Source organism: Anomalospiza imberbis, chromosome 21 (genome assembly GCF_031753505.1).
Source record: "Anomalospiza imberbis isolate Cuckoo-Finch-1a 21T00152 chromosome 21, ASM3175350v1, whole genome shotgun sequence".
NCBI lineage: Eukaryota > Metazoa > Chordata > Aves > Passeriformes > Viduidae > Anomalospiza > Anomalospiza imberbis.
The window spans coordinates 4289719-4317673 of NC_089701.1; the positions used below are offsets into that span (position 1 = coordinate 4289719).

Sequence of the window (27955 nt, forward strand, 5' to 3'; positions counted from 1 at the left end):
TGGCACATTAACTTCAATTACAGCTTATTAATGTCTCTGTGATGGAGCGTGCCCTGCTGAGCACGGCAGTGACTGACGTTCTGAGGGGGAGGAAATTACTCCAGAGAGACCCAGTGTGCAATGGGAGCAGAACCAGTGGCTCTCACCACAGCCCTGTCAGCCAGGGAAAGCTCATTCACCCGTGCTCGAGCTCACTGCTGCACCGAGGAGAAAATTAGGCAGTGAATAGAGAGATCTGTGGGGAAAAGTCCTTCCATTTCCCTTCCCCACCCTGCCTGGCACACACACAACACACAGACCAAGGGCTTGCTTGTGTCTATTCCTGTCCTGACCCTTCTGCATCTCCAGTTACTCTGCAGATCAATAGGGACAGGATGGAAGAAGAAAGGAGGGGGAAAAAATAAGAAAAGAAAAGGATACCAAGAAGAAAGAGAGTAAAAATAAACTATTAGCCATGAACAGAGAGATGGACCTGGCTGAGGCTGTTGGGAGGAGGAGATGCCGAGGAGACCCTGAGGGAGCAGCCCACTGTCCCAACACCCAGGAATGAAGCAGTGACCCCCAGGATTCACCAGATCCTCTGGCCTCCAAGACAAGAGAAGGCATGAAACTCTTTCCCCTTGTCCCCATGTCCTTTATTCTCTTTCTTCTTTTCCCAAAAGCTCTGGGAGATCGTGGTGGGGGGTTTTCCTTGGTGAAGCTGAGGCATGAAGGATGGGGGCCAGGAGTAAGTGGGCTGAGGGAATCACAGAAAGCTCTCTGAACCCAGCAGGTAAGGCTGCAGCACAACAAAGCACCTGGGCTCACGGTCTGCTCTGAGGGCAGAGTGTTTTGCTCTTCCCTTGACCATGAACTCCAGCTGGAAATGAGCTGCCAAGTGCCTCATCACCCTGAGGGCACTGCCAAAATCCCGGTGTGGTACAGGGACACAGGCAATGCCACACAATAAGGGCACACACTGCCACACACTGTGGCCAGGCACAGCTCCTTCAGCCTCTCGGGGCTGCTCACTCTGCTCTCCAGGTGGAATTTTCTGGCTGCGTTTTGCCCTTGACCCCTCACTTCTTCACAATCACCTTCCCTCTTGTTTCCTTGCCTCCTGTAGTGGATCCCTAGCACCACCCCAGTTTTATCTAGGCACTTTCCTGCTGTTCCTCCACCATGTCCTGGAAGAGGCAGTGTGTGTCCATCCCCATCCCCGCCCACCCTTCCTCCCCCCTTCCCTGCACGGTGCTCCTGTCAGGCTCACATTGATTTCTCCTCTCTTCCTCTCAATAACCCATCCCTTGTTGAGCCATACACTAGATTTAATTTGGTTTTAGTCCCTGCACTGTAACTGGCTTTGCTTACAGCTGGAATTAGATTGCTTTTCAGTGCAAAAACCTGCTTGCTGGGACTGGAATAATCACAGGAGCACAGTTAATTCACAGGGAGCTTCTCCATCTTATACAACACTTATCCACAGCTCCTCAGCTGTTCACCTTCCCTTCCCTGTGCCCATGGGGGCTGGAAAAGTCAGCCCAGGACAGGCACTGACCTCTTCCCTGTCCAGGATGAGTGTCCCTCTCTCCTGGGAACCAGCCCAGCAAGCTGGAGCAGTGCAAAGCTACATCTTACTGCAGCTCAGAACTCGGAGTTTGCGCTGATAAAAGCAGATTTCAGAGTTTTCCCTGTTCCCAGCCAAGGAAAAGCCCTCTCCTGCCGGCGGCCCTGCAGGCTGCGCTCAGGGTGTGCTCAGGAGGATGCGGTCGGGCAGTTTCTGGGGAGCGGAGCCAGGAGCCGGAGCCGCTGCGCTGCAGCAGCCGCGGGCAGGCGGCCACGCCGGCACCGCGCCAGCGCCGGGAGAGGCCGGCAGGGATCAGCCAACAAACCCCAACCTGTCTCGTCTGGGCCCCGGATAAAAAGCAGCATTGCAGCTTCCACGGGGCGTTCGCAGCCCGGCCATCCCCGCCTCCAGCTGCCCTCGGGGTGGCTGTGGAATTTTGGATGTCTCATAGAGGTTGCGACTCCTCCAGCCCTGGGTGTGTTTGAAAGGGCTTTTCCTGCCCTTCCCTAGCTGCCTCTTTTCACAGAATTTTTAGGGATTTTCTGTCTTGAACCAACCTCTGTTACTATTAAATGGTATTAAATTTGGCCAGTGAATTCAAAAGCTGTTGGGGGAGGGGGATGGAGGACAACTGAGAGCAAGGTGCTGGTTTGGGGAGAATCCCACCAGCAGGGCCTCAAGTCCAAAGTACTGAAGCAACAAATCCTGCCCAAGGCAGGCAGGAGAGGTAAATGGCTCAGAGGAGGAAGGTGTTCATGGGACACCAAGGGTATTTTAACTCTTTGAAGCATCAAGCATCCCCAGGCTGCTGTGGGAGCAGTAACAAGTCCTCGGTTATCTGTGCTGATCTTGGAAGCCAAAGCTCATTGCACAAGCACTGACATCAAACATTTAGTCCTAATTTACCAGACACATGTGGAGGTGCTCTCCTACTCCTCTGCCCACATGCCTGAGCCTCCCAGGGCTCCTCTCTGAGCAATCCCCATGGTGGGCACCCCAAAATGCCCCCAGACCGGTTGAGTGCTACAGCTGCTCATCCCAGACAGGCACCACACCGTGAGAAAGACCCTCACTGCTGCCTCCTGCCTGCCCTGGCAGGTGGAAAGGGCTCTCCCATCCCTCACTGCAGCTTCCTTCCCCTTGGAGCCTGTTCAAAGCCAGCCTCGGTGGCACCTGCAAACATTTCTACTTGCAAGTCTCAGAAGCAAACCGTCTGGAACCGATACAAACGGCTCCTCTGTCGCTGTGGTGATGCTTGTTAGCATGGGGTGGGTGATGGGGAGATTTTTCCCCTCTCGCCTGTAAGTCTCGCACAAGCTGGATGGGAAATCAGCCATCTCGGCACTTTTCCACCTTACTTTGCTTTTTCAGTTGATGTCATAATGTAACATATGGCATCGTATAGAGAGCTGAAAAACAAAACCCAGGAGAAACAATCCCCCTCCTGCTTCCTCTGCCCCAGATGTGTCAGGGGGTTTACCCTTACCCGAAAATCCATCTGCCAGGGCTGGGGCTGCTCAGGGTGTGCAGGACTGACTGGGGATGAACTACCCTGCTTGTACTGGCAGGGAGCTGGAGTTTAGTGGGGTGAGCTTCATTCCACGCCCCATATCCACCAACATCACCCCTGAGACATCTGGGCAAAGGCTGGCTGTGTTTGCACAGCTGGGACAGGGGACTGGAGGTAGCTCAGACCCTGAGTGCCCGTCCAAGCCATGTCCCAGCTCCCCCAGCACCAGCTGCGGGAGGACACAGCCTTGGAGGTGCCTCAGCCGCTCCCTGCAAGGACACATCTGCTGCCCTGCCTGGGGAGAAGGGGTGTTAGAGGGAGAAATGGTTATCTCTCGGTCGGCAGAAACGCTGATGGCTCAGTTTTCCAGCAAGAACCCTCTTCTCATCCCTCCGAGAAGAGACGCCCAAAGAAACCCAGCAGCCGTTACCTGCCAGTGACTTCGATGTTGGAGACGGCGTAGAAGTACTTGTACAAGTTCTCCCTCTGCACGTACGTGCCCCCCAGGGCGGGTCTCAGCAGCCTCATGCGCAGGTCGGTCACAGTGAAGAAGTCCTTGAGCCCTTTGGCGCTCTCCAGCCGGGTGTACAAGTTGTCCATGTTCTTGAGGTCGGGGCCAGCGAAGATGGCGAAGCGGTCCCGCACCTCAAACCGGACGGTCTTCTCTTTTTTGGAGCCCGCCCAGCGGGAATACTCCTCGGTGCAGAGGACCCTGTTGGCACTGGTGGTGGAGAGGTCCCGGACCCTCCGTGCTGGCATGCTGAAGGCCTCCATGCAGTCGTCTGCGTAATACTGGTACGGGTGCCAAGTCCTCCCGTTGTCCAGAGACTTCTCCAGCATCATGATGGTGGGGCGCCCGTACTCGAAGGTGATCACGATGTCATCGGTCAGCTCGATGCTCTTGTTCCAGGACAGGGTGATGTTGGCCAGCAGCGGCTCCGGGTAGCGGCGCCACGTCACGCTCTGCCAGTAGGTAGCCAGCCCCTCGTCCTCGCTGTCGAACATCAGCTTGGGCGGGTGGGCCAGGTCGGGGTTGGAGGCGTCGCACTCGTCGCTGCACAGGTACGGGTTCTCCTGGAACAACAACAACGGTCACCAGAGGGGAAAGCAAAGCCTGGGCACGGCGTGGGCAGCGTGGGCACACAGGTTTGGCTGCTTGTGTCAAGCCTTAAGTGCTGGTCTGAGCTGGAGGGTGCCGGGGGCCTGGCTCTGGAGGATGCTGTTTCTGAGAGCAAATTTAAGGCTGAAAGATGTGGCTTTGCCTCAGCTGTGAGAACGGCTGAGCTGTTTCCTTTGAAAGGCCCTTTGGGAAAGGGCTTTTCAATTTGGCACGGGGTGATTTTCATAGAAAGCTCCTTCCCTGAGATGGTCTCTGAGAAACCTGGGTTAAGCTTGGCCGATTTACAAGCCTACAGTAGAAAGCTGTGCTCATCCCTGCTGCCTTGGAGGAACTGAATGGCTAAAACCCTCCAAGCACACCCCTGCCTCCTGATTCAGAAAAGGCTGGGACACACCATCCCCCCAGTGCCTCTGAGCACAGCTAGAGGAGAGAAACCCAATTTCTCCAGCTCCAAGCTGGGACAGAAGTGAGCAGTAGCAGAGAGAGCAGAGATTTGTGCTCCTGCCCAGAGGGAATGGGGTGGGAAGGATGGCTCATCCCATCCAGGTGACAATGTCCACTGCCTCCAGGCCTGAGCAGTGGGAGAGAACATCCAGCCATCCCATTCTGCCCACAAGTGCCAGTGCACAGCCAGGCTGGTGTGTTTTGCAGGGACAAAAGATCTCTTTAACCTCCACACCCACATGTGCTGAGCTGCACTAGGACACAGTGTCAAGGTCACACACCACATGTTGAGTTTTGGGGGTGGGCAGCTGTGCCAATGCATTTATTGCTCACCCATACACTTGTTGAAGCCCAGCATCACTGCCCTGCAGCCTCTGCCTGCAGGAGTGAGCATGTGGGTCACCCCTGCCCTGGGGATTGTGCAGGGCTGTGTTCTACTGGGTACAGACCACAAAAAACTCTGCAACACACTGCAAATCCTTTTTTTGCATATGAAGCATCTCTTTGCTGTCACTTTGCCTCTCTCTCAGAATCAAAATCCAAAGGAGTCGGGAAGGAGAGGGACTGGTATGACAGCGGGCTCTGCTGCTGTGGGACCCTGCTCAGGAAGGCAGAGGCACCTGGCAGAGGAGGAGGTGATAAAGCAGCTGGAGCTGCTCAGAGTGGCTGGCTGGAGGTGAGGAGGCTGCTGGGGTGTGAGGTCTGGCTCTCCTGGGCACAGCAGCTTTCAAGGTAAGGCCGAGCTGGGTGCTGTGCTTTGGTTTGTGGGTGCTCCGTGTGTGGTTGGGAGACACGGGGGGGTGCTGTGTGTGCGATCCGACTGTTCCTGCCTGGCCTGGGGATTTCCTGCAGTGCAAGGGCTGTGCCAGGGTGTGGGGAGCTGATACTGGTACCTGGAGGCTCCAAAAAATGAGCTGCAGGGCTGGATCTGAGCAGGCTGGGTGTGTCTCGGGCTGCTGCAGGTGTGGGAAGAGGCTGCTCCTGTATCCATGGCTGGCTTTGACCTAGGGAACTGCTGGAGTCTGAGTGCCTGTGAGCTGCTTTTAGGGTGCTCTGGGCACACCCAGGCACAGCAGAGGAGGGGATCTGGCTGGTACAAGAGGATGCTCTCGGCTGCAAAGTGGGGCTGTGCTTTGAACATGGAAATCTCTGAGTAACACAACGTGCTTTGGAAAATCTGGGCTTTGCCACCTCCAGCCAGGCAACCAAAAGTCTTGGAAACTACTTAGAGCTTCTCCACTCCATGTCTGTAAAATGGGCCTTTGGTGCCTCCTCAGAGCTCAGAGATGTGCACTGAAGGCAAGCGGCTGTTTGCAAAGTCAGTGGACGCCACAGCACCCAGGAGCCCTGAAAAACTCCTGAGGACACAAAGAATTCTGTGTCAGGAGCAGCACAGTGTAAATAAGGCAGGAGGCTGCTCTGTGAGCACGGGGGAAAACAAAGCAGTGAGTGGCTGATCTGTAGGTGAGAGCCAGGCTCCTGTGCAGGGGAGGCAGCCCTGGGGACACGAGGGGACTCCTGTAAATACAGCACACATTGTGTTTGTGTTGGTGTGCACGAGGCTGCCAGGGAAAGCAGCACAGGATAAAACAGGTCAAAACTCAAACTGTTTTCAACCCAGTCTTGCTCTGACACACCCCTGCCTGGCAGTGAGGCTGCAAATGCCGTGCTGGGGTTTGTTCCTCTGTCGCAGCCTCAGCCTGGGCCATGTGTGGCTTGTGCCACCTCTGTGTGTGCTGGAAGGAAGGGCTGGGGCTGGAGCTGCTGAGCCCACCCTGCAGCATGCTTGGGTTGATGTTTTAAAATCAAATAGCTGGGTTGTTTGTTTGTTTGTTTGTTTGTAGCTGTGATAACTGAACAAGGGAAATCAGTGGAGTGCTCAGGCTTGCTTGGGTGAGTGAGGTCGAGGGGTGAGGGCACCCCACAACTCCCTCAAAGAGGGGGAGATGCCAGCTGGGCTGTGCTGGGGCTCTGAGCCGCGCTGGGGGGCCCTCTCCTGCCACAACAAGCTGTTCTGGAGTAGGGATTAAAAAACCCTGAGCTATTGACATATTTAATATGCTCTCCTGACTCCTCACGTTCAGAGGAATTGTTTACCTCTGCTAATGAGACACAGCTTCCTGCTGGGGGATGGAGCTGCCTCTCAGCACAGCTTTGCAGTGGTGGCTGAGGGAAAAGGCAGAAAAATCCCCCTCAGCTGAAGTGCTGGGGGCTCTGAGTGTGCTTCCTGTGCTGAGGCAACATATTGTGTTGCAGTATGGTCCTCCTGTCAGTGTGGCCATACAGATGGCTTAATATGACAGTCCTGAAAAGACCATCCCAGAGGTCCATTCCTGCCACTTGTCTGAAGGAGGGTGCAGCAGGTGGAGAATTGGCTTGGGATGGCAGCAGGAAGCTCTCTGACAAACCTGCCCTGCTGCTCAGTGGCTCTGTCTGAGCAGAGTCTGTGTCTCAGAGCTCTTGCCACGAGCCTTCCTTCCCTTGTGTGCAGCAGGCACAGCCCTTGAGCTGGTGTGAGGTGAATCTCACCGAGTATTTATTTGCCACTTGAGCTGTCCCCAGCATGGCCACAGTGGCCACCTCCAGGGCTGAGGATGATGCTCCTATCAATGCTTTCTTTGGAGTGGCCAAATGCAACCAGCAAAGGGCTCTGTGATGAAACCCCACTAAGGAAACATTACCCAGACAAAAGGCTGGCCAGGATGGGAGGCGGGACAGATTTCCCTGGAGCAGTGAGGGAAGCAACCGAGTCTGATCAAGCATGATCCCCCTCCCCATGTCCCGTCTGGAGGAACAGGGCTGGCCAGGCACGTCCCTGGCAGGGTCAGGAGCAGGGAGAAGAGGAGTGAAAACCCTTCCTGTCTGCCATATGCTCATCCCAAGGAATGGAGGTGCACAATCCCTGCTGGATCCCGTGTTTCCCAGCCTGGGACCGTGCTCAGCTCAGCAGGCAGCACCCCCAAAGATCTCTTTAACCACCCGGATGCTCTGGGTGGGGGTGGGGCAAATGGCTCAAGAGGTGCGTGGTTGTAACAGGGCAAACACAAAAATAACCTCCAAGTGACAAGGTGGGGGAGAGCCTCAAAAGCCACCGAGTGAGTCACATCACTACAGCTTCCTCTGCTAAAATGAAGTGTTCCTTTTTGGGGTTAGGTTTATTGAATTGTCCTTCCTCTGTGGGATGCTGGATGCCTTTTCTGCTGGGGGGGGTGGTTTGGAGTCAGCCAGGAGGGCAGGGGGGAGCGGAAACAGATGGCCACATTTTGGCTGCTCCCTTGGTCCTGGTAAGATCAGATATAGCACTATTGAAACAATTCCAGGTATTATTTTTGAATCTGGTTTCCTCCTCCAAGCCGTGTGTCCTCCAAAGAATCTGTCCAAAGTCTCGAGATATTCAAGTCTTCAATCTAAAAGTCAGGATGCATTAGCCAGGCAAACTTGGTCTCAGTGAGCTTAAAATAAACCAGTTCACTTTGAGTCTCATGCTATTAAATCAGTCGTGAGTGTCCTCACAGCAACTAGACATTGCAGGTTTCAGGCTCTCCAGCTCGTCTGGTTGTGTACTTTTTGGGGTTTTTGCAGCCTTGCTTAGCCCCAGCTCAGTCCAAAAGGGCAAATCTCCAGGGGACAAACTGTGAGAGCCTCGTTGAGGACACGGTGTCCTAAAAAATGGCATCATGGTAAGGTTGTGCCTCTGTGAGCCAAATCATGGAATGGTTTGGGTTGGAAGGGACCTTTAAATGTCATCTAGTCCAACCCCCTGCCATGGGCAAGGACATCTTGAGCTCGGTCAGGCTGCTCAAAGCCCCATCCAACCTGACCTTGAATGTTTCCACAGATGAGACATCCATCACCTTTGAGGTTTTACTATGCCAGTATTTTATCACACTCTTTATAAAAGTTTTCTTCCCTACAGCTAATCTGAATCTGCTCTCTTTTAGTTTAAAGCCATTATCCCTTGTCCTAACACTACAATTCATAATAAAGAGCCCTCCCCATCTTTCCTGTAGACCCTCTTCAGATCCTGGGGCTCTGAATCCTCCTTGCTAGGGCTGCTCTCAGTGCTTCATCCCCAGCCTGGAGTGATGCTGGAGGTTGCCCTGATCCAGGTGCCTTCAGGAGGTTCCCATGAGCCCAGTCCCTGAGCTGCAAATGTGTCCCAGCCCCGGTGCCTGCTGACCCAGCCCTTGGGTTTTGCCTCCTCTTGGTGCCTGGAGTCAGTTCTGGGCAGAAATGCTGCAAAAGGGACTTTCTGAAGGTGACAGCAGAGACTTGCTCCTGGAGGAGGAGGATTTCTTAAGAAACAAGATATTGGTCTGACAAAGCAGGATGACAGGAGTCCAGGATGCTGCAGAGAAGATGCTCCCCACCTTGCTGGGAAGGGCGGGAATGGGGGAACCCAGCCACAACAAAAGGCCTCAGCTTTACAAAGCCCAGATGTTTTTAGGGCTCTTAATGAGCACAAAAGTTGCTTTTTTTTTTTCCTTAGCAGATAATACCATTTTAAAGCCTCATAGCATAAAATTATATATTTTTGTAGGTGCAATTGCTTGATTAATCATTAGGCTGTTGAATATTTTAAACTAGACATCTGTTGTGAATGGTGAAAGCTGCACAGAAATAAGATTGCAGCTTTTAGATCTCCATGCCAAAGGGAAGCTGGAAAGCAATTGCAACCACTAGCTGCACAGTGAAGAAAAATAATAATAATATTAATAATAATAATAATATTAAAGGGGAAAAAACCCAACAAGATTTGAGCAAGGGAAAATGAGTAGATGATGTGAGAGTTTGTACTGCTCAGCCAAGGATGCTTGATCACAGCTCATACCTGAAATAATTTATTTAAAAGTGTCTTGAGAACTGTCCTGAGCTTCCTTTGCTTTTGGGGATCTCTTCTTCTTGATGGAATTGTGTTTAAGCCAAGGCCTCTGCCAAAACCTAGAGCAGCCCAGGACCACATGTTTTTAATTACAGTCTCCTAATAAGAGTAATGACAAGGTCTCATCAGCTTGGATGACTTTTGGAAAACAAAACTTTGAATTTTTTCAGTTGGGGGTGGGGGGTGGAAATCCTTGGTGCATTATAGGAAGATTTTTATTTAAGGGGAAAAAGTTAAAAGCGTTTCTTCAGCACAAAGATCAGTGCTGCTGTGTGGGTTTCTCCTGGGTACTTTCTTCTGGAGTGGATTTTTCCTCTAAGAACTGGCTCCCAAACCCAACCAGAGACCTCTCAGACCTTGGGTGTCTCCAGGCTCTCCTGCAAGATCTGGCACTAGTTGGGACTGGGGGCTGTTTGATAGACCCCCAAGGAGTCTGCAGAGCCAGGAAAAGCAGGTGACAGCACAGGGACCTCCTTCCCCCCTTCTTGGGACTGCTTGTGACCAAGGAAACCTTGGTCTGAACCTCCACCTCTACCCAGGAGGGGACAATTCCCTCTGTAGCCCCCACCCCATCCAGCTGTGATGCTTAAGGAGCTCTCAGGAGCATCCCAAGGCCCTTCTGCTTCCCTTGGGACACGCAAGGCCCTTCTGCTTCCCTCAGGACGCCTACGATGCTGCCTTTGAATTTCTGCTCAAAGGGCAGCAGATGAGGTTCACAAAGTCCCCGCGTTTCCTCGTGCTGCAACTGAGTCCTGAAATTGGTATCAAATTTCCTCTGAATCCTGCAAGAAACAAAGGGATCAGCAAAATCTCCATGTGCACCTGATCCCTCCTGCCCTGCTCAAGTCCCCGCCGTGGAGCGGTGCCACCCCAGGTGTCCTGCAGCTTCCCCTTCCCTGTCTGTCACAGGGAGGGCTGGTGGCCATGGGACATGGGGGGCCCCAAGCTGCAGAGGGGACCACGGCCAGCCCACCCCATCCCTGACTGTCCTGTGGATGCTCTGGAACACATTCCTCCCAAAGTTTTCTTTTCCCCTCTCCCTTCCCCTGTCCAGCACCACGTTGGATCCACTGGCTCCACAGGCTGCGGGCTGGAGCTGAAATGACCTTCCCAGCACATTTCCTTTCCTGATTCACACTCGGCTGAGTGCCCCCAGCTCACGCTGAGATTGAGCTGCGGGGCTTCACTTCCCTTCCATCCCCTGCCCCGGCTTTCCTCACTGCCAGGGCTCCACAGGGATCTCCGTTCCCCTGCTGTGGGTTTGCTCTGGTGTCGGTCAGCACAGGGAAATCACCCGCTGAGCGGGGAAGGTGCCTGACCCAGCTCCAGTGCCAACCGCCCTTAACCTCCCCAGTGACACAGAGTTCAACCTATTTTCTGCAACACAAATTTCTGACAAGGGTCACCCTGAGTGATGTGTGTTTTGGGAGACTTCCTTGGCTTTCCTTCCAAGAATCACTCCAGGACGTGATGCTGCTTCCCAAACAGAATTGCATTTACCCAGGAGAAAACACAGGCTCGTCCTAATGACATTTCAGGGTGTTTTCACTCTTGCTGCTCCTGATCTGAGGGTTCAACTGCTCTATCTGGATTTATGACAAGACACGGTGATTTTATGACCAAAAATAACATTTGTGAGTAATTAAATCTCACGCTTTAGGGCGTAAACCGTAACCTGCCAGTGGCCAGGGTGGGACTCTAAGAGAGCTGGAAGTACTCTCTGACAATTAATTTTCACTCTACTCATGGGCTGGGAGGGATCAGAGGGGTGAAACAACCGTAATTAATTTACAGCGATTATTTCCAACAGCTGGCAAGTGGCATAACTCACTGCAGAGAGGGCTGGGAGCACGGAGAGGGATCAGGAGAAATATGAGGCCCCTCTTATGCCAAAGAACCCCACAAATCCCCTTCCCTGTGAGCCCAGGTGAAGGTCTGTGCCCTCCTCTGAGGGAGGTGGGAGAACATTGGGATCTGCCTGGCCAGGTCCACTCTTTTTGCACTGATTTCCCTGTCCCCCAAGTGGGCCATGGGCTTTCCCCAGTGCACAGCTGTGACTTGAACCTGGAGAACATCCCAGGAACAGCTTTGGGATGCAGGGAGAGGTCCCAAATGGGGCCAGCACCACAGCATTGGACTGTGGAGACTCTGGGGAGTCTTTCTTCAAGATGCCATGTTTTCTGCTTTTTTTGTTGTTGTTTTTAAAATACCTCTTTGGTCAAGCTTTATATTTTAGTTAAGACAGGAGTTTTCTACCTTCTCCTAAGGTAGAAAACAAAGTTTTCCCATGGGCTGCCTGAGCAGCTGCAGCCCGAGAACCACCTGGGAATGCTCCAGCAAACCCTTCATCTGCACATCCTCCAGGCATCACTCTCCTCTTCCCAGTGCCCCTCCAAAGGGGCGTTTTGAGGTGGCCCACGTGGGTTGGAAGGTTCTGGCAAGGCACCTGGGCGTTGGTGAGGGGTTATTTTGCAGCTTCACCTCTGCAGGGGAAGGGCAGCCTGGGATGGGATGGGATAGGATTCGAAGCTCAGGGAGGGCTGGTGGGGTGTTTTGCTCACTCATGTGTCTTTCCCCTGCCCCCTCCCTCCCCCAGCCATCTGCAAGGGGCTCTTATTAAGGCAGAGACAGCAAAAGGGAAGAAAACCGTCCTCGCTAACAAGCTGTTTGCTGTTTATGAGCAGGTAAAGGCAGAGCTGGAATGAATTATTAATAGGGTGGAAATGGGGTCCCTCCACAGATCTGCTGCTAATTCTGGCTCAGCCGAATGTCACACCCTCCATCTCCTCCCCGAACGTGGTTTGGGGGATTGATTGCTCCTCCGCTTCCTTCCCCTTCCTGCCGGATCCGAGGCTGTCCGAGCACAAGGTCACCCCTGGCCGGGGCGTTAGGACAGGCTTTGCCTGCGTGCGGGGTTTGGGAGAGCGTGAGTCAGCAGAACCGGCCCCGCTGGCTCCGGGTGAGACACCGGGACGCACTCAGCGAGACATTTTGCTGTTTTGCCTCTTCCCTTTGGCCTGAAGCAGATACTCATTCACCGAGCAGCACCGCTCGTTCAAGGCTCTCGGGCTCCCTTGGGCCCATCTCTCCGCCAGAGAAGAGATTCAAGCCCTACTCGTGGCTGCTCTTCCCCTTCCCCCTCCAGCCTGCTCTGAATTCGAGAAGCATCTCGTTCGTATTTCATCCAGGCTCAGCGCTGTGCCCTTCTCTCCACCAGCCCTGGGGAGACATCATCGTGCCAGACAGGGTGGGTTGGTGGCAGGGCAATGTCCTGTCTCCAGATGGGAAAATTGTGGGAGGGAGGGAATTCAGGAGCAAGTCTGGGCTCCACAAGGCATTGAGTGCTTCAGCTTTCTGAGGACTGAACTCCCCCAGGCACCTGCAGCAGGGCAAAGTAGTGGCTCCCTCACCCAACCTTGACGTGAGGCTCAAGGAAATCTCTGCTCTCATCCCACGTTGTCTCTGAAACTCTCCCTGTGGTCTGGCAGCGCCTCATGAAAAGGGTCTGAACTGGTCTTTGCACTGTAAATGACACAAACTTGGCAAAAGGGTGACATCCAGGCAGGAAGCACCCTTTCCACAAAGGGAGGATCCAGAGGGAGATGCAGCTCGGCATGCACAGGGTGACCCAAGTCACCTGTCCACCCTGGCGACGCAGCCGGCACCGCTCCTGCACTGACACAAATCCCCTCACGCCCACTCTGGCTGAGCCAGAAACAGAAAATCTGGTTACACGGGGAATTTCAACCTCCAGCCTGAAACCAGCCCAGCCCATGGGTGACCTCTCCAAGAAGAGCCCCAAGCATGCTGTTTGCTGAGTGGCCGGGAAGCAGCACTTCCATTTCCAAAGCCCAGGGAGGGCCTGGCAGCAGCTCTGGATCCCCTGCCCAGCACGCTGTCGATTTGGGGGCGGCACAAGGGTTAACGCCGCCCGGAAAATTCCGCTCCTAAGCAGATAATCTCATCTGTGCTGGGTATACACACACATCACCCGCAGCAGCCCGGCCTCCCGTGGAATCATTTTTGAGCAGCTCTTTCTTTGTGAACTGCTAATCCCCCGGTGAGCCGCTCTAACTCCATCTCTCCTGCCGCCCTGGGCTCACCTCCACCCCCACCTCCTGCCGGGGCTGCACCCCTCAACCTCCCCCTTTGGCAGTGGGGGCTGTGGGGTGACCTAGAGCCTGGGATCAGAGGCTTGGGATCGGTTAAACCAGACACCCCTCAGCTGGCAGCCGTGGGCATGCGTTCAAAAAGCGGCAGATTAATCCCATTGACTGCTTTTTAGCTTGTCTCCAAACTCAGACTTTCTGTACCGTGGACTTGCAAGCTTTGCTCTTCCCAGGACACTTCCCTGAAGCTTGTTTACAAATTAAGCTGCTTGGATTCCGCCCCATCCCTTCTCTGCCAGATTATTTAGCCCTTGCATCTTGCTACAGAGATGTATTTGTGTCCGGAGCCCCTAGCAGCAGGAGCACAGCAGCAGCGACCTGTGTGCAGGGCTGCGAGTGCATTATTGATTCAGGACTAAGAAATTGCTTAGGAAGTAGGAAAAGTGTCCTGCTCTCTAAAAGCTTGTGCGCCTTGTAAGCTCAATACATGCAGCCTTTGCAGAGAGGCTCGCTACGCCGCTATTAATAATTTATTCTGTAAGAGAGGCCCTGATAGTTTGAATGGGGGAGGGCAGGACGCAGAGCCCGGGGGTGGGAAAGGGGAGGGAGTGGAGGCTCTGCTGGGCTTCTCAAATGGAGGTGCAGATGTTGCCCAGAGCCTCTGTGGAGGGGGCACAGCTGGGTGATGGGTACCCCTGCACCCACGCCAGCCACTGATCAGGGCTCCTGTGTCTGTCTGCTGCATCAAAGGCTCTGCCTTTGCTATTGTGGGAAAAGCATTTGGCTGCTTTATGCTCTGTGTCAGGGGAACAATTCAGCAGGTGCCTGTCGGGGGTTTGGATTGAGTTGCGTCAGCCCAAAACATGTCCTGGCTGTCCCTGAGACCCCGACAGTGATCCTCTCCTCAGACAGGGCTCCCCAAACCTCCTGACTGGCAGCACTACAGAGCTGAAGCAGCTGACTCAGCCAGCAGATGGGGAGTTACAAACCCCTTGGCTGGAGTAGAAACCGGTTGAATCTGTGCTAATTCTCCCTTTGGGACATGGAGGTGTCGAGGCAGGAGTGGACATGGTGGTGGCAGCATCCCCGTGGAGCTCAGCACCAGGGCCCCACTGCTCTGGGGTGTGCAGCACCTTGGCAGAGGCTGGGGTGGTGGCACCGTGCTGGAGCTGCTCCACGGAGGGGAGCAGAGGGAAGGCTGCTCCTGAGAGGCTCCTGCATGGGTGGGAGCCAGCGGGGATGAGACCCAACCCAGTGACTCTGCAGCACTGAGCTCCTGGGCCAGCAGCCCCACTGTGGCTGCAGCCTGCCCGGGGACAGCTGACCCGTGCAGAAATCCAGCCCTGAGCCAAAAGGCAGAGGTTCCCCTAAGCCTGGCTGCAGGTGGCACTGAGCAGATGTGCAGAGGCACCGGTGCCAAACGGGGCAGGGCAGTGGAGCAGGGCAGGAGCGGGGTCAGTGCTGCAATTGTCCCCTCTGGGTGTGCTGGTAGCCCTGCTTGGAAGAGGGAGGGTGAGTGGGAGCTTCATGGGACATGTCTGAGGCTGCAGGGAATGGCTCATCTACCTGGGGTGAAGGCTGGAAGTCCAAATTGCTGTTTGCCAGGGCTTTGCAGGCAGTAGCTTCTCCCCAAAGGCATCTCCAAAATGGTCACCCAGCAGTGCTCTGTGGTCTGGGGAGGAAAAAGCCTCTTTGGGGTTTTCCAACACAGAAACCTGCGCTCTGTGTTGAGATGCCTGAGTAACTGGGTCAGCCAAAGCTCCACGTCTCAAAAGGCTGATGGTAAAAGGGTGGTTTGGGATCTGAAACTAAGATCTGAAACTTAGAACTGGACTTTCACTCAGGGAAACCACAGCATGGTAGGATAGCACTTCTTCCCACTCAGGCAGGATTTTCTGTAGGGAGAAATCCTTTTAAAGTTTATTGGAAAATCAAATCTATGCTATAGAATACAATGCAGGTTTAAAAATAAATAAATAGGAAGGATTTCCCTGAATACCTTTGGCTTCAAAATTTGCCTGTGGAAAGCTGTGGTACCTGGAACTGCTCTGTGAGTATAAGGGCTGCTGTAAGAACTGCTCTCCCAGCTCTGGCCACACTTGCCAGCAAGTCTTCAGTCCATTCTCTTCTGTTTTTCCCATCTGGACACTTCCCTTTGAAGAGCAAAGCTTTTCTTAAAAGTAGTTTACTCTTCCTGAATACTTCAAGGTAGGGGAAAACTTTCTGCTCACTGTACCAATTAAATCTACTTGACAGCTTCGTTTTTATCACTGTGTCTTTTCCATCAGCAGCTGGAAATGATCCTTGTTAGGGGAGTAGCATCCCCACTTTACAACAAGATGAATCCCGAACTGGGCATTTAAGGAAATTGTTACAGGCTGTTGAGGGAAAATCCCGTTTGCTCAGCACTCTCTAATTTGAAGCTGAATTGTATTCTCTCATTTTTTCTGTGAAGCCTTTCCTTTTAAAACACCAGGATCCTGCTGCACTCTGAAGTAGCCTCAGTGGCAGGAGATGAGCAGTGTGTGATTTGCTGAGCAGCTAATAATGTACAACCCAAGGGTCTGGCCCCAAGGGCAAGGAGCCACAGATCCTGACTTCAAACAGTGTCCTCTGCAGCAACCCTGATGCTGAGGAGTGATTAAGGGTGGGAACAGAACCTAAAGGCTCCAGCTCTTTCTCCCACACTCAAAAGCAGTGCCACGACTGGTGCAAGGGGTGGAATGGGAGATCTTCCTCTGGGTCGAAATGGCAGCAAGTTGTCTTTTCCAGGCTTTCCACAAAGGAGAGGGGAGCATTTTCCAGGTGTTAATTTAAGGGACTGGAGGCTTCCAGGGGGAAGAGGGGCTGTTAGCACTTTGCAGCTGTGAAAAGAAAGTCACATCTTTCCATCCCTACAGCCCTGCCAGGGGTGTACAGGTGATCTGACAGCACAGAGTGAATTTCTTGTGCTGCTGAATGTTGGCATAAAGGCAAAGTGATCATCCCCAGGGCCATACAGGCGCCACTATGAAGGGCAAAGGGGAGTTCCAACTCCCTCTGCTACAACCAAGGGGGGTTTGCCACCAGCAGTGGGTAGTGCTGATTTATTCAAGGAGGAGGGAGAATATCCGCTTTTCTTGGGAAGGATTTTCCATTGGACTTGTATACAGGCTCTGCTTAGCCAAAAGGATGTTCTTGAACCCTAGGGCAGTCAAAAGGCTGAGAATACCTTGTGCTGTGCCCCCTGGTTCTCCTCAAAACAAGGCAGAACTCTGGTGGGCTGGGAAAGGGCTGTGGGTCTCTGCTCAGGGTGCCAGAAGGGATGAATCCATCCTTTAACCACCAAAACATGCTGCACCCTTAAAATGCTTTTGGAAGAGCATTGCTGAAGCAATTATTTTTTTCCTTCTTACTTAAAAAACTTTGGCTTTTCCCTTCTTATTTTAAAATCTTTTGGCTTTTAATCATCCCTAAATCCACAATTCCTTGTTTGCACCTAAACAGGTGTACAAAGATACAGATGAGAAGAGTTGTATGAGATGGGCTAAAAATGCAGGGAAGAGGGTTTCTTAGCCCAAAGGTTTGTCTGCTTTTTCCAATTTTAGCACCCAGTCCACAGGAGAAACAGTCCTTTAGTACAAGCCTTATAACCACATGTCATTCAGAAAAGTTTAGCTAAGAATTAAACTAAACATCCAATTTGGCTGCATGTGTAATGAATAAATAAAGCCTTTTCCTTTCATGTACCCGTGCCAAAGTCAACAAGCTCTATTAGCTGATGAAACAATGCTGACGCCAAATAAAAATACCCCTGACCCATCAATACGGGCTGAGAGCTCGGCCCTGCATCAAAGAGTGTTGTCAGAACAAGAAATACTGTCTTGACACCTCTGAGGGGGAGAAAAAACTCCCATTCCTGCAGCAAGGTGGGTTCCCTGTGCTCTCACTGGGATGTCAAGGAGCAGCAAAACCATCCCAGAATGACCGTCTGTTATGGACACCTCTCTTTGTTTCTGCTGGAATGATTTGAAAACCCCTTGAGCTGCAAGGAGCTGGGGCTGGGCTTTGGTGTTTGCTTGCTCCCCACTGCACAGCCCGTTGGTGAATTCCCCACAAAACCTGAGCGATTTTCATCCTGTGTGCAAAGTGCTGATGCTTGAAAAGGAAACTCCCAAAGGTCCCTGCTCGGTATCGAAGAAATGCTTCAGCATCTCAGAGTGTCTCAACACCTGGGAGCAGCCTGCCAGCTGTGCCACCCTCCTCCTCCTGCTGCCCACGAGGGTGGGAAGGTGAAGGAACACCACATCTCCCCTGTGCCCCATGGGGATGTGCAGCGTGGCCATTTCCCAGCTGGGCCTGCCCTGCAAACCCCTCTCCTTTGAAATCCACATTCAGCTGCTCTGTGCCATGCCCTGCCTGTGATCTTTGAGGTCTCACCCCTCCCTCGACACCCTTGGTTTAAAAGATCTGTTCCCTATTAGTTTACAGTCACACTTTCAGTTTCATTCAGGCTTTTATTTACTTATCCATCCGTCTTCCTGCTCCCACCATTCCCCCTGCCCTGCCAGGAGGCAAAGTACAATTCATTTTTCAGGTGACCCTGCCAGCAAGGCATTGGCATGAATAGGAACAGGTTCAGAAACTGTGGAAAAAGCAAAACCCTTGACTTTAATAAGCAGCAAAACGCTTCCCAATCAGAAGGAAGCAGCCAGATGTGACCAGAATTGCTATAAAACACAAAGGACGGTCCTCCAAATAATTCCTGCCATCTCTTGAAGCCTCCTGGTGCAGAAGTCTTGTGAGCACTGCTGGAGCTGTGGCAGGGCAGTGTGTGATCCCGTGGGCTGTGCAGCCTCGCAGGACACGCTCGCTGTCTGACAAGGTCCTGACTGCCACCAGGACTCTGCTCCTGGCCTGCCCTGCACGGGGATATGGAGCAGCTCATCCCTGTCTGGCTGCCTTGAGCACGGAGGGGTGTTTGTGTGTCTTTAGTTTTGATTGCAGCTGTCTGAGCAGGGCAGGAGCCCCGCTGGGCTGCGCTTAATTCTGAATAACGTGAGTTTAACTGCACGGACAGTCCCCTGCTGTTTTGAAAGACACCTAAGAAAGCAATACAGTCACCGTAAGAACTTCTCTGCTGGAAAGCCAGGCTCCTTTGAGAACCCACCTGTTACAAGGAAATAATTAAAAACCTGAAGAGAAAGGATAACAGGACACCAAAAGGCACCTGAGCAGGTTGGCAGCGAGCAGCTGCCCTGGGTTTGTGTGAGCTGCTGGCCCTCCGCTCCCCGGGGCTCGGAGGCTGTAACGATCCGTGGGCAGAGACATCGATTTTTGCCCAGCACTTCCTTAGTGCAAGGGGAGCAGAAGTCGGCTCACATCCTCTGCGGCCCCGCTCCCTCTCCCTGCACGTCGATAGGTGTCAAGTCACCACCCAGCACCGGCGATGGAAGGGCCATTTCTTGCTGAGTCCACTTTCCACTGACCATAAGGGGATGCTCAGCAGTAAGTGGCCACGTGTCGTTCTTGGTAACAGAGGCAGTGAAAATGTTCCTTGATGGCCTCCAGCCCACACCACTCCAGTCCTAAGGCTGGACTGGAGCCTGGGTCTCTCCTGCAGCCACCCCCTACTCTGTGCACTGGGTGCCGGGTGGGCTCCTTGCTCACCTCAGCCTGGCTGCTCCTCCTCTGCTTTGCTTTTATAACTCTTTAGTCCTCTGGAAAGAACAGCACTGGTGTAAGATGGGGGGGAAAGGGCCATGAATACAGTGGTATTTCACAAACCCATCCCAAAAAACTCAAAAAAATACCTTGTAGTTTATTATTCCTGTTCTTAGCTCGATTCTTCACCAGGGAATTGCTCAGGGACATTGCCGTGAGTGCTGCTTTCTTTTTTGGGAGGCAAGAGCCAAGCCAGGCTGGGGTGAGGCAGGGACAGGAAGGCAAATCCATGTTTTGCATTTGTGTAGCTCTCATTCACGGCTGTACACGGTGTTTGCAAGTGTTACAGCACATGGCAGGCGTACGCTACAAGGAAATACTGCTGGTGCCCAGAATAGAAAGATTTCAGCTCAGTATTGACTGAATCAAGAGATGCAGGGAGCTGATTGCAGTTTGTGTCTTTTGCTTCCTTGGAGGTCAGTGGAGCTGAAGTCTGGAGCAGCCTTAACCAGAGAGGGTTTGCAAAGAGCTGCAGTGAGTGTAGTGGGAAGCAATCTGGTGTTCTCCTTTTAATCCTCCTGCAGTCAGTCAGATAAATGGAAATACAGACTGACCCATCAATAGTTAACGGTTTTATTTGCAACCTTGGACTTAATCTTTCTTTTCAAACGATCTTTTAAAAGGAAAAGCTGCTACTTATCTGGAATTAGTGGAAATGTCTTCCCTGGTACTAATGAGAGCCCTCAGGCTGGAGGGGACTGGGTAACTACTGGCAGCATGTTCTGATGATCATAAATGTTTGCCCCCCCCTTGGTGTCACAGGAGCATTTTTCTCTTGGATTTTCAAGAGGTGTCCTGACTGGCTGGGCCCAGGGTGGCAAAGTGAGGCATGGGGTAGCACTGGCAATAGAAAATGGGACTCCCTGCACTGATTTGGAGGGAGAACTCCCCTTCTCATTATAATAAAAGAATAACACACTCTTTTAGAAGACACTCCTCGTGTCAGTGGAAACTCAGCCTAGTGGAAACCCTGCCAGCATGGGCTGGCTTGGTGTCTGTCCCTTAAATGTGTGCCTGGACCACTCCTGGGGGACCTTTGGGAGGGGGCATTACTGTTTTGCTCTTTGCTTTGACCCATGAACTCTTTAACAATGTAAAGCCTTGTGAATTATAAATCAAATGTTCCTGCTGAGCTTTGTGGTGCACAGAATGAAATGCAATGATTAATATTTAAGAGAAAATAAGTTAAAGATTTTAACTTCAAGGGCAAATGTCTGTCCACAGAGCCCTTTCATGTGGAGGCTTGAAGAGTGGGAGAACCACATTTTCAGGCGCTTTAGTGAAGTTTGTGGCTGTGGGTGTGCAGGGTCCAAACTCCCCTGCCCTGCCCTTCATGCTGCCTCAAACTGAGACCATCTGCCCACATGCTATAAAATCCCAGCAGTGCTGGAGCAGCCCTTTGGGATGGGACTGGCGAGCACACCCCACACTTCAGCAAGTAGAGGAGCCGCTCAGGCTGTGTGCTTGCAGGGGCAGAGCTTTTCCAAAATCCAGGACTTGCTCAGCCCTCCCTGACTCCTCCTCGCCCTCCCCTCAGCATGCCAGCCCCATCCCTGCTGCAGGACTGGCACAGCCCCAGGATGGGCAGGGTGCTCTCTCCCTGCTCTGCACACTGACAGCTCCAGGCAGCGGCCACCGTGGCCACCCTGACCCAGAACATCCTTCCAGTGGCACCTGGGCTGGACACTGCCTCCAGCCACCAGCAGAGCCCGTTCTAAGCCAGCAAATAAGGGAGGAAACACTTACATGGGTGCAGAACCTCTCTGGAGGGTCCCCACAAGTGATTCCTGCCGGGTCCACCCGCACGGTCACGTAATCCTTCATCCGCATGGCCTTGGGCTGGCAAGCGTAAAACTCCCATGACGGGCCATCGTCCGTGGTCACCCAGGACTTGCAAATGTCATACTGTCCCATGGCCAGGGGGACGCAGTGCACGAGGAGAGCAGCCAGGTAGAGCATGGCAGCTGCGGCCAAGCGCGGGATCCCTGGGCGAGGGCAGTGCCAAGAGTCCCGAGGAAGGCAGCTACTGGGCTAGGGGTGGCTCTCGGGATCAGCATGGAAACTCCTCATCTAAAAATGCTCCAGTCGAAGGGGATCCAGACAGTAACAGGGATGGTCCCACTCTGCACGCTGTATCTGGACGTGGAAAGTTCCTTTTGGCACAGAAGCCAACTTTGCAATTCACTTGATTGGGAAAGTTTTGGCCAGAGTTGTTGATCAGTGGTCAAAAGTCTTCCTTAACCTCATTTTTCCCCTTTTTATTGTACGAAAGGTCTTCCAAATCAGCATGAAAATATCTAGAGGTGACTCCAGTCAATCAATACAAAGATCAAGTTCTGAGTTGCTGATGAAATTTGATAGGAGTAAATTGGAGAGGCCGTGAGATGGTGCTGGATCAGGTTTTCCTCAACCTTCTGGTCTGCTCCAAATGCGTCGCTGTGGAAAGTGCCTTAAACTGTGTCTGCCTTAATTATTGGGGTGTTAGAACATTAGCACATAAAATAAATAGAGCATCTGGTCATCAGTACCACTCTGACAAGAGAGACTGCTTGGAGCTAAAATTCCTTTTTCCCAAAGGACGGTTGTGTCAGCATGAGCAGGTCGGGTGCCCAGATCCCTGGTGGTCCCAGCAGGTGCTGGGTGGTCACTGGGGTGACTGGGGCAGGGCTGGCCTTGGCTTCTCCCGCTGAGTCCTGTGGTGGTGGTGAGGATTCCTGCCCAATTCTGCCTTTTGGCAACGGAGCACCAAGTTCCCAAAGCCTTCAGCTGCAATCCATGGGGCTACCTGAGATCTCCCCTCTTTTTCATGGCCAGGGCAAAGGCAGAGCTCATCAGCAGGAGGGACCTGCAAGAAATTGGAAGACAGATTAGGTGGGAGCAAGGGGGGACAGTTGGAGCAAGAAAAAACAGGGGTCCCTCAGAAGGCAGAGCCCTCAGCTGGGCTTGCCAAGCCACCAGACAGGTTTTTGTAACAGGGAGATATACAACTTTAATAAAAAGCAATCCATAGTAAGATGCTTATGGCTTTTCTGCTGTCTGGGAGAAGGGAAGGAGCGCTGCCCAATTTAAGGTATCTGCTTTGCAACAGCAGCTGGACAACAGGAGCTCTAATGGGTCTTCAAATAATATCAAGAAGAAGCTATGGGTCATTAGGAGATGGGGAATATGCAGACAGAGAAGGGACAGACAGACAAATTGATAGTCCTAAAAAGATAAGCAAATAAATAAGACAGCTGGGGAGACAGATACATTGTCCAGCATCCCCACATATGATTTATCTGAACAATAACATTTAATAAAAAACAATTTAAAGTCCTAATAACATTTAGGTTCACCTAATACAAAGAGCAATGACCTTCCCAGTATTCATTTCAGGTTAGAACAACATTTCTGCAATTTTGTTGTCTTTCCAGTAGAGCTATAAAAATTGTAAGTAATTACAAAACAAAATGACAAAGAACCAAAGCAGGGAGGGGGAAAAAGTCAAACCCTCTCTCAGTATTAGATTCAGGAGGGAGATCTCACCTGAGAAGGTGGGAGGCACATATCCAGAACAGAAATTTACCTTTGGATAATTCCCTTTCTATTTCTTTCCCCAACTTTTCTTTCACAATTGAGGCATATCTGCTTCAACAGCGTGCTTAGCATTTCCTTTCTCATGAAGCTCAGTTACTAAAGCTCAGGAACTCCGGGTTAACAGATGCATTGATCCGTGTTTGGGGGCTTCACACCGCTCTGCTACCATCTCCCTTTCCCCCCTTTTTTGTTTGAAAGATTGCTGATTGAGATGAATGAGTTCAGAAAAGAGAAGCTGTCCCTCATGCTTCATTGCCAGCTCTCAATGAAGAGCCTGTTATAGCTGCGTTGGACCTGAATAAACTCCCAGAAAAAGAATAGACTGCTATTTTTATATTATGAGTAAATGTAGTAAAAATAATAAGCCAGTGTGACACAGTGTTTATAAGTCCTACTTACATCAGAGCTGTCTTTTCAGTTATAACAAGTCAGTTCCTAATTATTACATCAAACTGGTCACTGCCAAGTGCCTGATAGCAGCGGAGAGTGAGAGACTCTGGTATTGTGTAGAAAACAAGCAGGGTACTTTTAATGAGGACTCCAGTGCTGTTAAGTTTATGGATCTATTTTCACAGCCTCAACAATTATATCTTGCACTTGAATGGCTGTCAGGGAAAAACCCAGGTAGAAAGGATCTATAATATCTATTAGTGTCTTGTTATGCTGGCTAAATGTCACAGACTCCCAGGGAAGTGAAAATTTGCTGGGAAAAATGTATTTTCTGTCAGTCTATTAGCCAGGCAAGCGGGTTTGGGGTGAAGTCTGCGGCTCAACACCCACTTAGCCAGTCCAGTCCCTTTGCAGAAATAGCTGGAGTGTTGCTCTGGAATGAGCCAACATACTGCAAACGGGGCAGAGAGGCTCCCCAAATTAAAGGTTTCACCCTGCTTGATTTAGTTTAGTTCTTAGAAAATAAATCTTCACCTGATATTATTAAGAAACTGCAGTTCATGGGAACAAATAGAATCAATGCTGTTTGTTCTCTTTGAAGAGTACTCAGCACTCACTGGGGACTGATAGCCAGAGTATTAAAAACACAAAATTAGATTGTGTCTTGACATAGCTGGCTCCGGGTTTTTTTCTTATTATTGGATTAACACCCTATTGAAATAAAGGGACAACGCTGAGCAACAACTGAGCCGCTCTCGGATTAAGAGCAGAAAGTAAACTCAATGAAGGAGTTTTTAATTTTCTCTCAGAAGTGTTGCTCTCGCCATGAACTCTCCGCTCTCCCCCCGCGCTCACGGAGCGGGAGTTGTTCTCCTCTTTCCCACGCTGAGCATCCCTTCCCCGCGCCCTGGAGCGCGAGGCTGGGGACAGCGCGGGGGGACGGGAGCCCGCACCCCGCGATAGCGCTGCGCGGCTCCCAGCTGCAAACCTGGAAATCCCACTCGCATCCCGCCGCTCTCCCCGATGGATTCGCGGTTCCCGGCAAAACCCGATGCCGCTCCCGCTCCGCCCCATCCTCCCCGCTTTCTTTTACACTAAAAGACTTTGGGGGGGCTGCGCGGACTGGGGAGGGAATCGGCGGAGCGGGGGGAGCCAGCGCCCTGGGCTGGGGGAACCCCCCCGGCTTCCCTAACTCCGAAGTGGGAAAATAAACCCCATCCCGCGGCGGGGAGACGGGGATGTTCCGGGGAGGGGGACAGAGAGCGGGACACCCCAGGAAAGCGTGGGAAGAACTCGGGAGGCGCGGGGGGACACGCAGCGTTCGGGGCTGGGGCAGATGCCGCCGCTGCCCGCCCCCCCTCCGCCCCCGCTTTCCCCCCATCCCCGGCGCTGCGCGTCCTTACCGGGAGGGAGCTCTGCGGCGCGGGGCTCCCGGCGGAGCAGCGAACTTCGGGGCCGGGGGAACCCCCAAAACACACCCGCCAGCCCTGCCCTGCCCTGCCCTGCCCAGCCCTGCCCAGCGCGGCGGGCAGGCGCTGCGCCGCCGGCCCCCAAGGGCAGATGGCCGGGGGAGCTTTGTGCAATCCCGGCTCCCCTCGCAAGTTAATGCCGAGGCTGAAATCCCTTTTGCTCTCACTTTCAATCACAATCGGAGCTTTTATCTCCGTGCCTGATCCCGGCTGCGTAACTTCCTCTGTGCAGCTTTAGCACACACCATCCCACCGGCGGCAATGGGCTTCTTAAAGGTGCAGGAGGAAATGCAGGGGGGGAGGAGGAGGAGGGAGGGAAAAACCACCCGAGGAAGAGGAGGCTGCGAGCGGGAGCCTTCAGCCCCGGCGGCCCCGCTGCCCCTGGTGCAGCATCCGCGCCGTCCCGCCGCCCCCGGCTGGATAACGGCAGCCGGGAATGCCGCTCCTCGGGGCTTCGCTTTTATTTTTTTTTTTTTCCTTTAAGGGCTTTAAAAAAAAAAAATAAAATCATGAGCTCATGTTTGCAAGAGAGAGAGAGAGAGAGAAAAAAAAAAATCTCTAGTCACGAGGGTTTCCCCACACGTGTAAGTCCTCGCTTGGTGTGCCCTGAATATTTTGGGGAGGCTTCTGCTGGTGAAGATGCTGTAAATGAGGCTGCGTGCGTGTGTGTTGGGGGAAGAGGGGGTGGTTGGAATTAATAGGATAAACAAAGCAGGAACTCGGAGATGGGGAAATCAGATGGCTGGGAAATGCTTGATACTGGTGGGAATGTGCCGTGAGATTTAACCAAACCAGGTTTTGCTTTGGACAGGTGGGGGATGGACATGCTGGGCTGTAAGGTGTGACAGCACCTTCCAGCACGGGGCTGGAGAAGCAGCTGGGGCTGCTTAGGTCAACCCTGTTGTGTCCATGCTGAAGGGCAGAGGAGACTCCAGGTGTGGAAAAGGTGGATAAAACTGTGGCAGGTAAAGGTCCAAGTTTTCCCTGCACCAGGCAGCTGCTGGAGACAGAACTCCTGAGCAGCGACAGGTTTTTGACACGTGGATAAATGACAGTTCATGGATAAACGACAGTTCATTTATGGGGAGGAAATCCAAAGAATCACCACTGCCTCCTATGTATACAACCACCAAAAAATGACTGCTCCTTCCTAACCAAGAATTCAATAATTTCTAAGTCAGAAAATGCATTGTCTGTCTTACACGTGGTTTGAACCTCATGCACTCAGTGTTTTGTTATATGGTTTCCTTTGACCCCCTGCCCTGAGGTCTCTGGGTGGCCTCTCCCATACAAGAGTCCCTGGAAAACGTACGACTCATCCTGCAACCAGACAGAGGTGATTTAGAGCTCTTCTGGGAAATGCTTCCCATATTCTGGAGCATAAGTGAGATTTATGAAATGCTGGCATTGTGTCTTGACTGTGGCTCAGCCTAAACACAATGCTGATGCACAGGGTGGTCTTTACCTGCAAGGATATCTTTGAATCTGGCTCAGTTTCCACTCCAGGACACAGTCTGATACTTATGACATGGTAACTTCTTCTGTAAACACTTATTTTACAGCAACAGTATAGCTTAAGTGAGAAGCACTGGCTGGGAATCTAGGGCTGGCTAATATTCCTGGATTTCGCTTTGTGCCTTTAGGTTTGCTCTGTAGTAATGACTCCCCTGGAAATTCCCCACGTCTCACTTATTACTTCTTTATTAGTTATTATGGTACAGTAACAGGATAAAATGGAGTTGGTATTTCATTTTCATTCTCTCTAATAGCCACGGCAAAGACCAAGTGGTGTGCTGATTATTGACATCAGAGTTAAGTGATATGCACGCATCATTAGGTTTCAATTGGAAAGAATAACAGCACAGTGTGAGCCGTCACACTTCTAAACTCCGTGGCATTTAAGGAAAAACCAAAGTCGTTTTTCACAGCCCTGCTAGCTCAAAAGATCACAAGCTGGCAATAATACTTGTACACACACAGGTAAAAGGCGCTAGCTCCAGGCAAAGCACCGGAATTAACCAATGAGCACAACCCCCCGGAGAGGCTGGCAACAGCTGCGGGGCTTGTCCGAGGTTACACCGAGATTCTGGAGATCCTTGGAGATGGGAAATCACCCAGCTCCTCGCAGGTCTGGCCCCCAAGGTCCTGATGTGGGAAGGAGAGGGATTGTGTGTGGCACTCACAGACGCGGGAGCCGAAGGAAGCAAAGCAGCGGCAGTGCCGCTGTCACAGGCTGGAGGCAATGGGGGAAAGGTTGGAGCCATTGTTTCATTTTAGACCATTTGCATTCTTTCACCCAAGCATGTTCTGCAAACACTTAATGTTGGGTATAGTTTTCTTCTGGATGGAATTTCTGTGGGGAGGAAAAATGGATGTGTTTTTCCTTGAGGGGACATCTCTGCTCCCTCCCCCGTGCCAAGCGCTGCCTCCTCGCACGAGGAGAATGCGGTTGAAAATCAATGGGTCTGCATGGGGATTTAATTACTCCAGCATAGGTAGGGGTGGAGAATAAGGCCCTTAATATTTAATACAGCCTCTGCTCCCAGAGGGATCCCCAGGGCTCAAGGGCCAAATGTAAGCCCATTAAAATCAGGTGTAATTCTATTGACATATGTGGGCTCGCACCAGTTTATACCAGGGCTATATCTGGCTCCCTAAATGGCAAATGGTGCTTTTGACATGCATGGAAGAAGAGGGAAGTGTTTTCCCAACTTGGGATGACAGAGGATGCACTGGGACAACAGAAGGTAAACGTGACACCTGGCAGCCCCCGCTCGCTAACACCTCAGCTGAGCTGAGCCCGCTGAGAGCGACCTGAGATCACTGCCAGAATAATAACCAGGCTTATAAAGGATATTTCATTTGAGGATACCTACTGCTGTATCCCCTACAACAGCAATACATTCTTTTTATGCTCCTTATCTAGCAGTGTGCGGCCAAGGATATCAAAGTGCTTCCTGCAAGTGAGTAAGCATTTTATTAAGTGGGAACACACGGCCTGGAAACGTGCTCCGAGCCCAGGAGCAGGCGAGAGACCCCTTTGTGAGGGGTGATATCTGCCAAGCACAGCTCTACCCAAAGCTTGTTCCAGTGGTAGCTTTCTCCAGCCCACCAGGACCTCTGGGGAGAAGTTTGCCAGGAAAAGGGAGGAAGTGACTTAAAGGTGCTTTTGTTTGGGATGTTACAAACGATGGAGGCGAAGGCTG

At 52.2% G+C, this 27955-nt stretch overlaps 1 protein-coding gene and 1 long non-coding RNA gene across 5 annotated transcripts in view; one reads left to right on the forward strand and one right to left on the reverse strand.

The window, feature by feature from the left end:
* The window catches only part of NTNG2 (netrin G2), a 46199-nt gene extending 20976 nt beyond the window's left edge, over nt 1–25223 (reverse strand). The window contains exons 1-3 of one of the 4 annotated variants that reach the window (XM_068211193.1): nt 24684–25223; nt 21061–22159; nt 3487–4130 (exon numbers count right to left, since the gene is read on the reverse strand). In XM_068211193.1, coding sequence (XP_068067294.1) covers nt 3487–4130; nt 21061–21273 — 857 coding nt within the window. In that variant the 5' untranslated portion in view covers nt 21274–22159; nt 24684–25223. Of the gene's footprint in view, nt 1–3486; nt 4131–21060; nt 22160–22879; nt 23065–24683 lie in introns of those variants that run through there. The other 3 variants (XM_068211190.1, XM_068211189.1, XM_068211191.1) reach the window with 3 other exon arrangements.
* Nucleotides 4968–6776, forward strand: LOC137486285 (uncharacterized). The gene is made up of 2 exons (XR_011005658.1): nt 4968–5352; nt 6465–6776. It is a non-coding gene; the product is annotated as an uncharacterized lncRNA (long non-coding RNA).
* Nucleotides 25224–27955: the final 2732 nt, after the last annotated feature.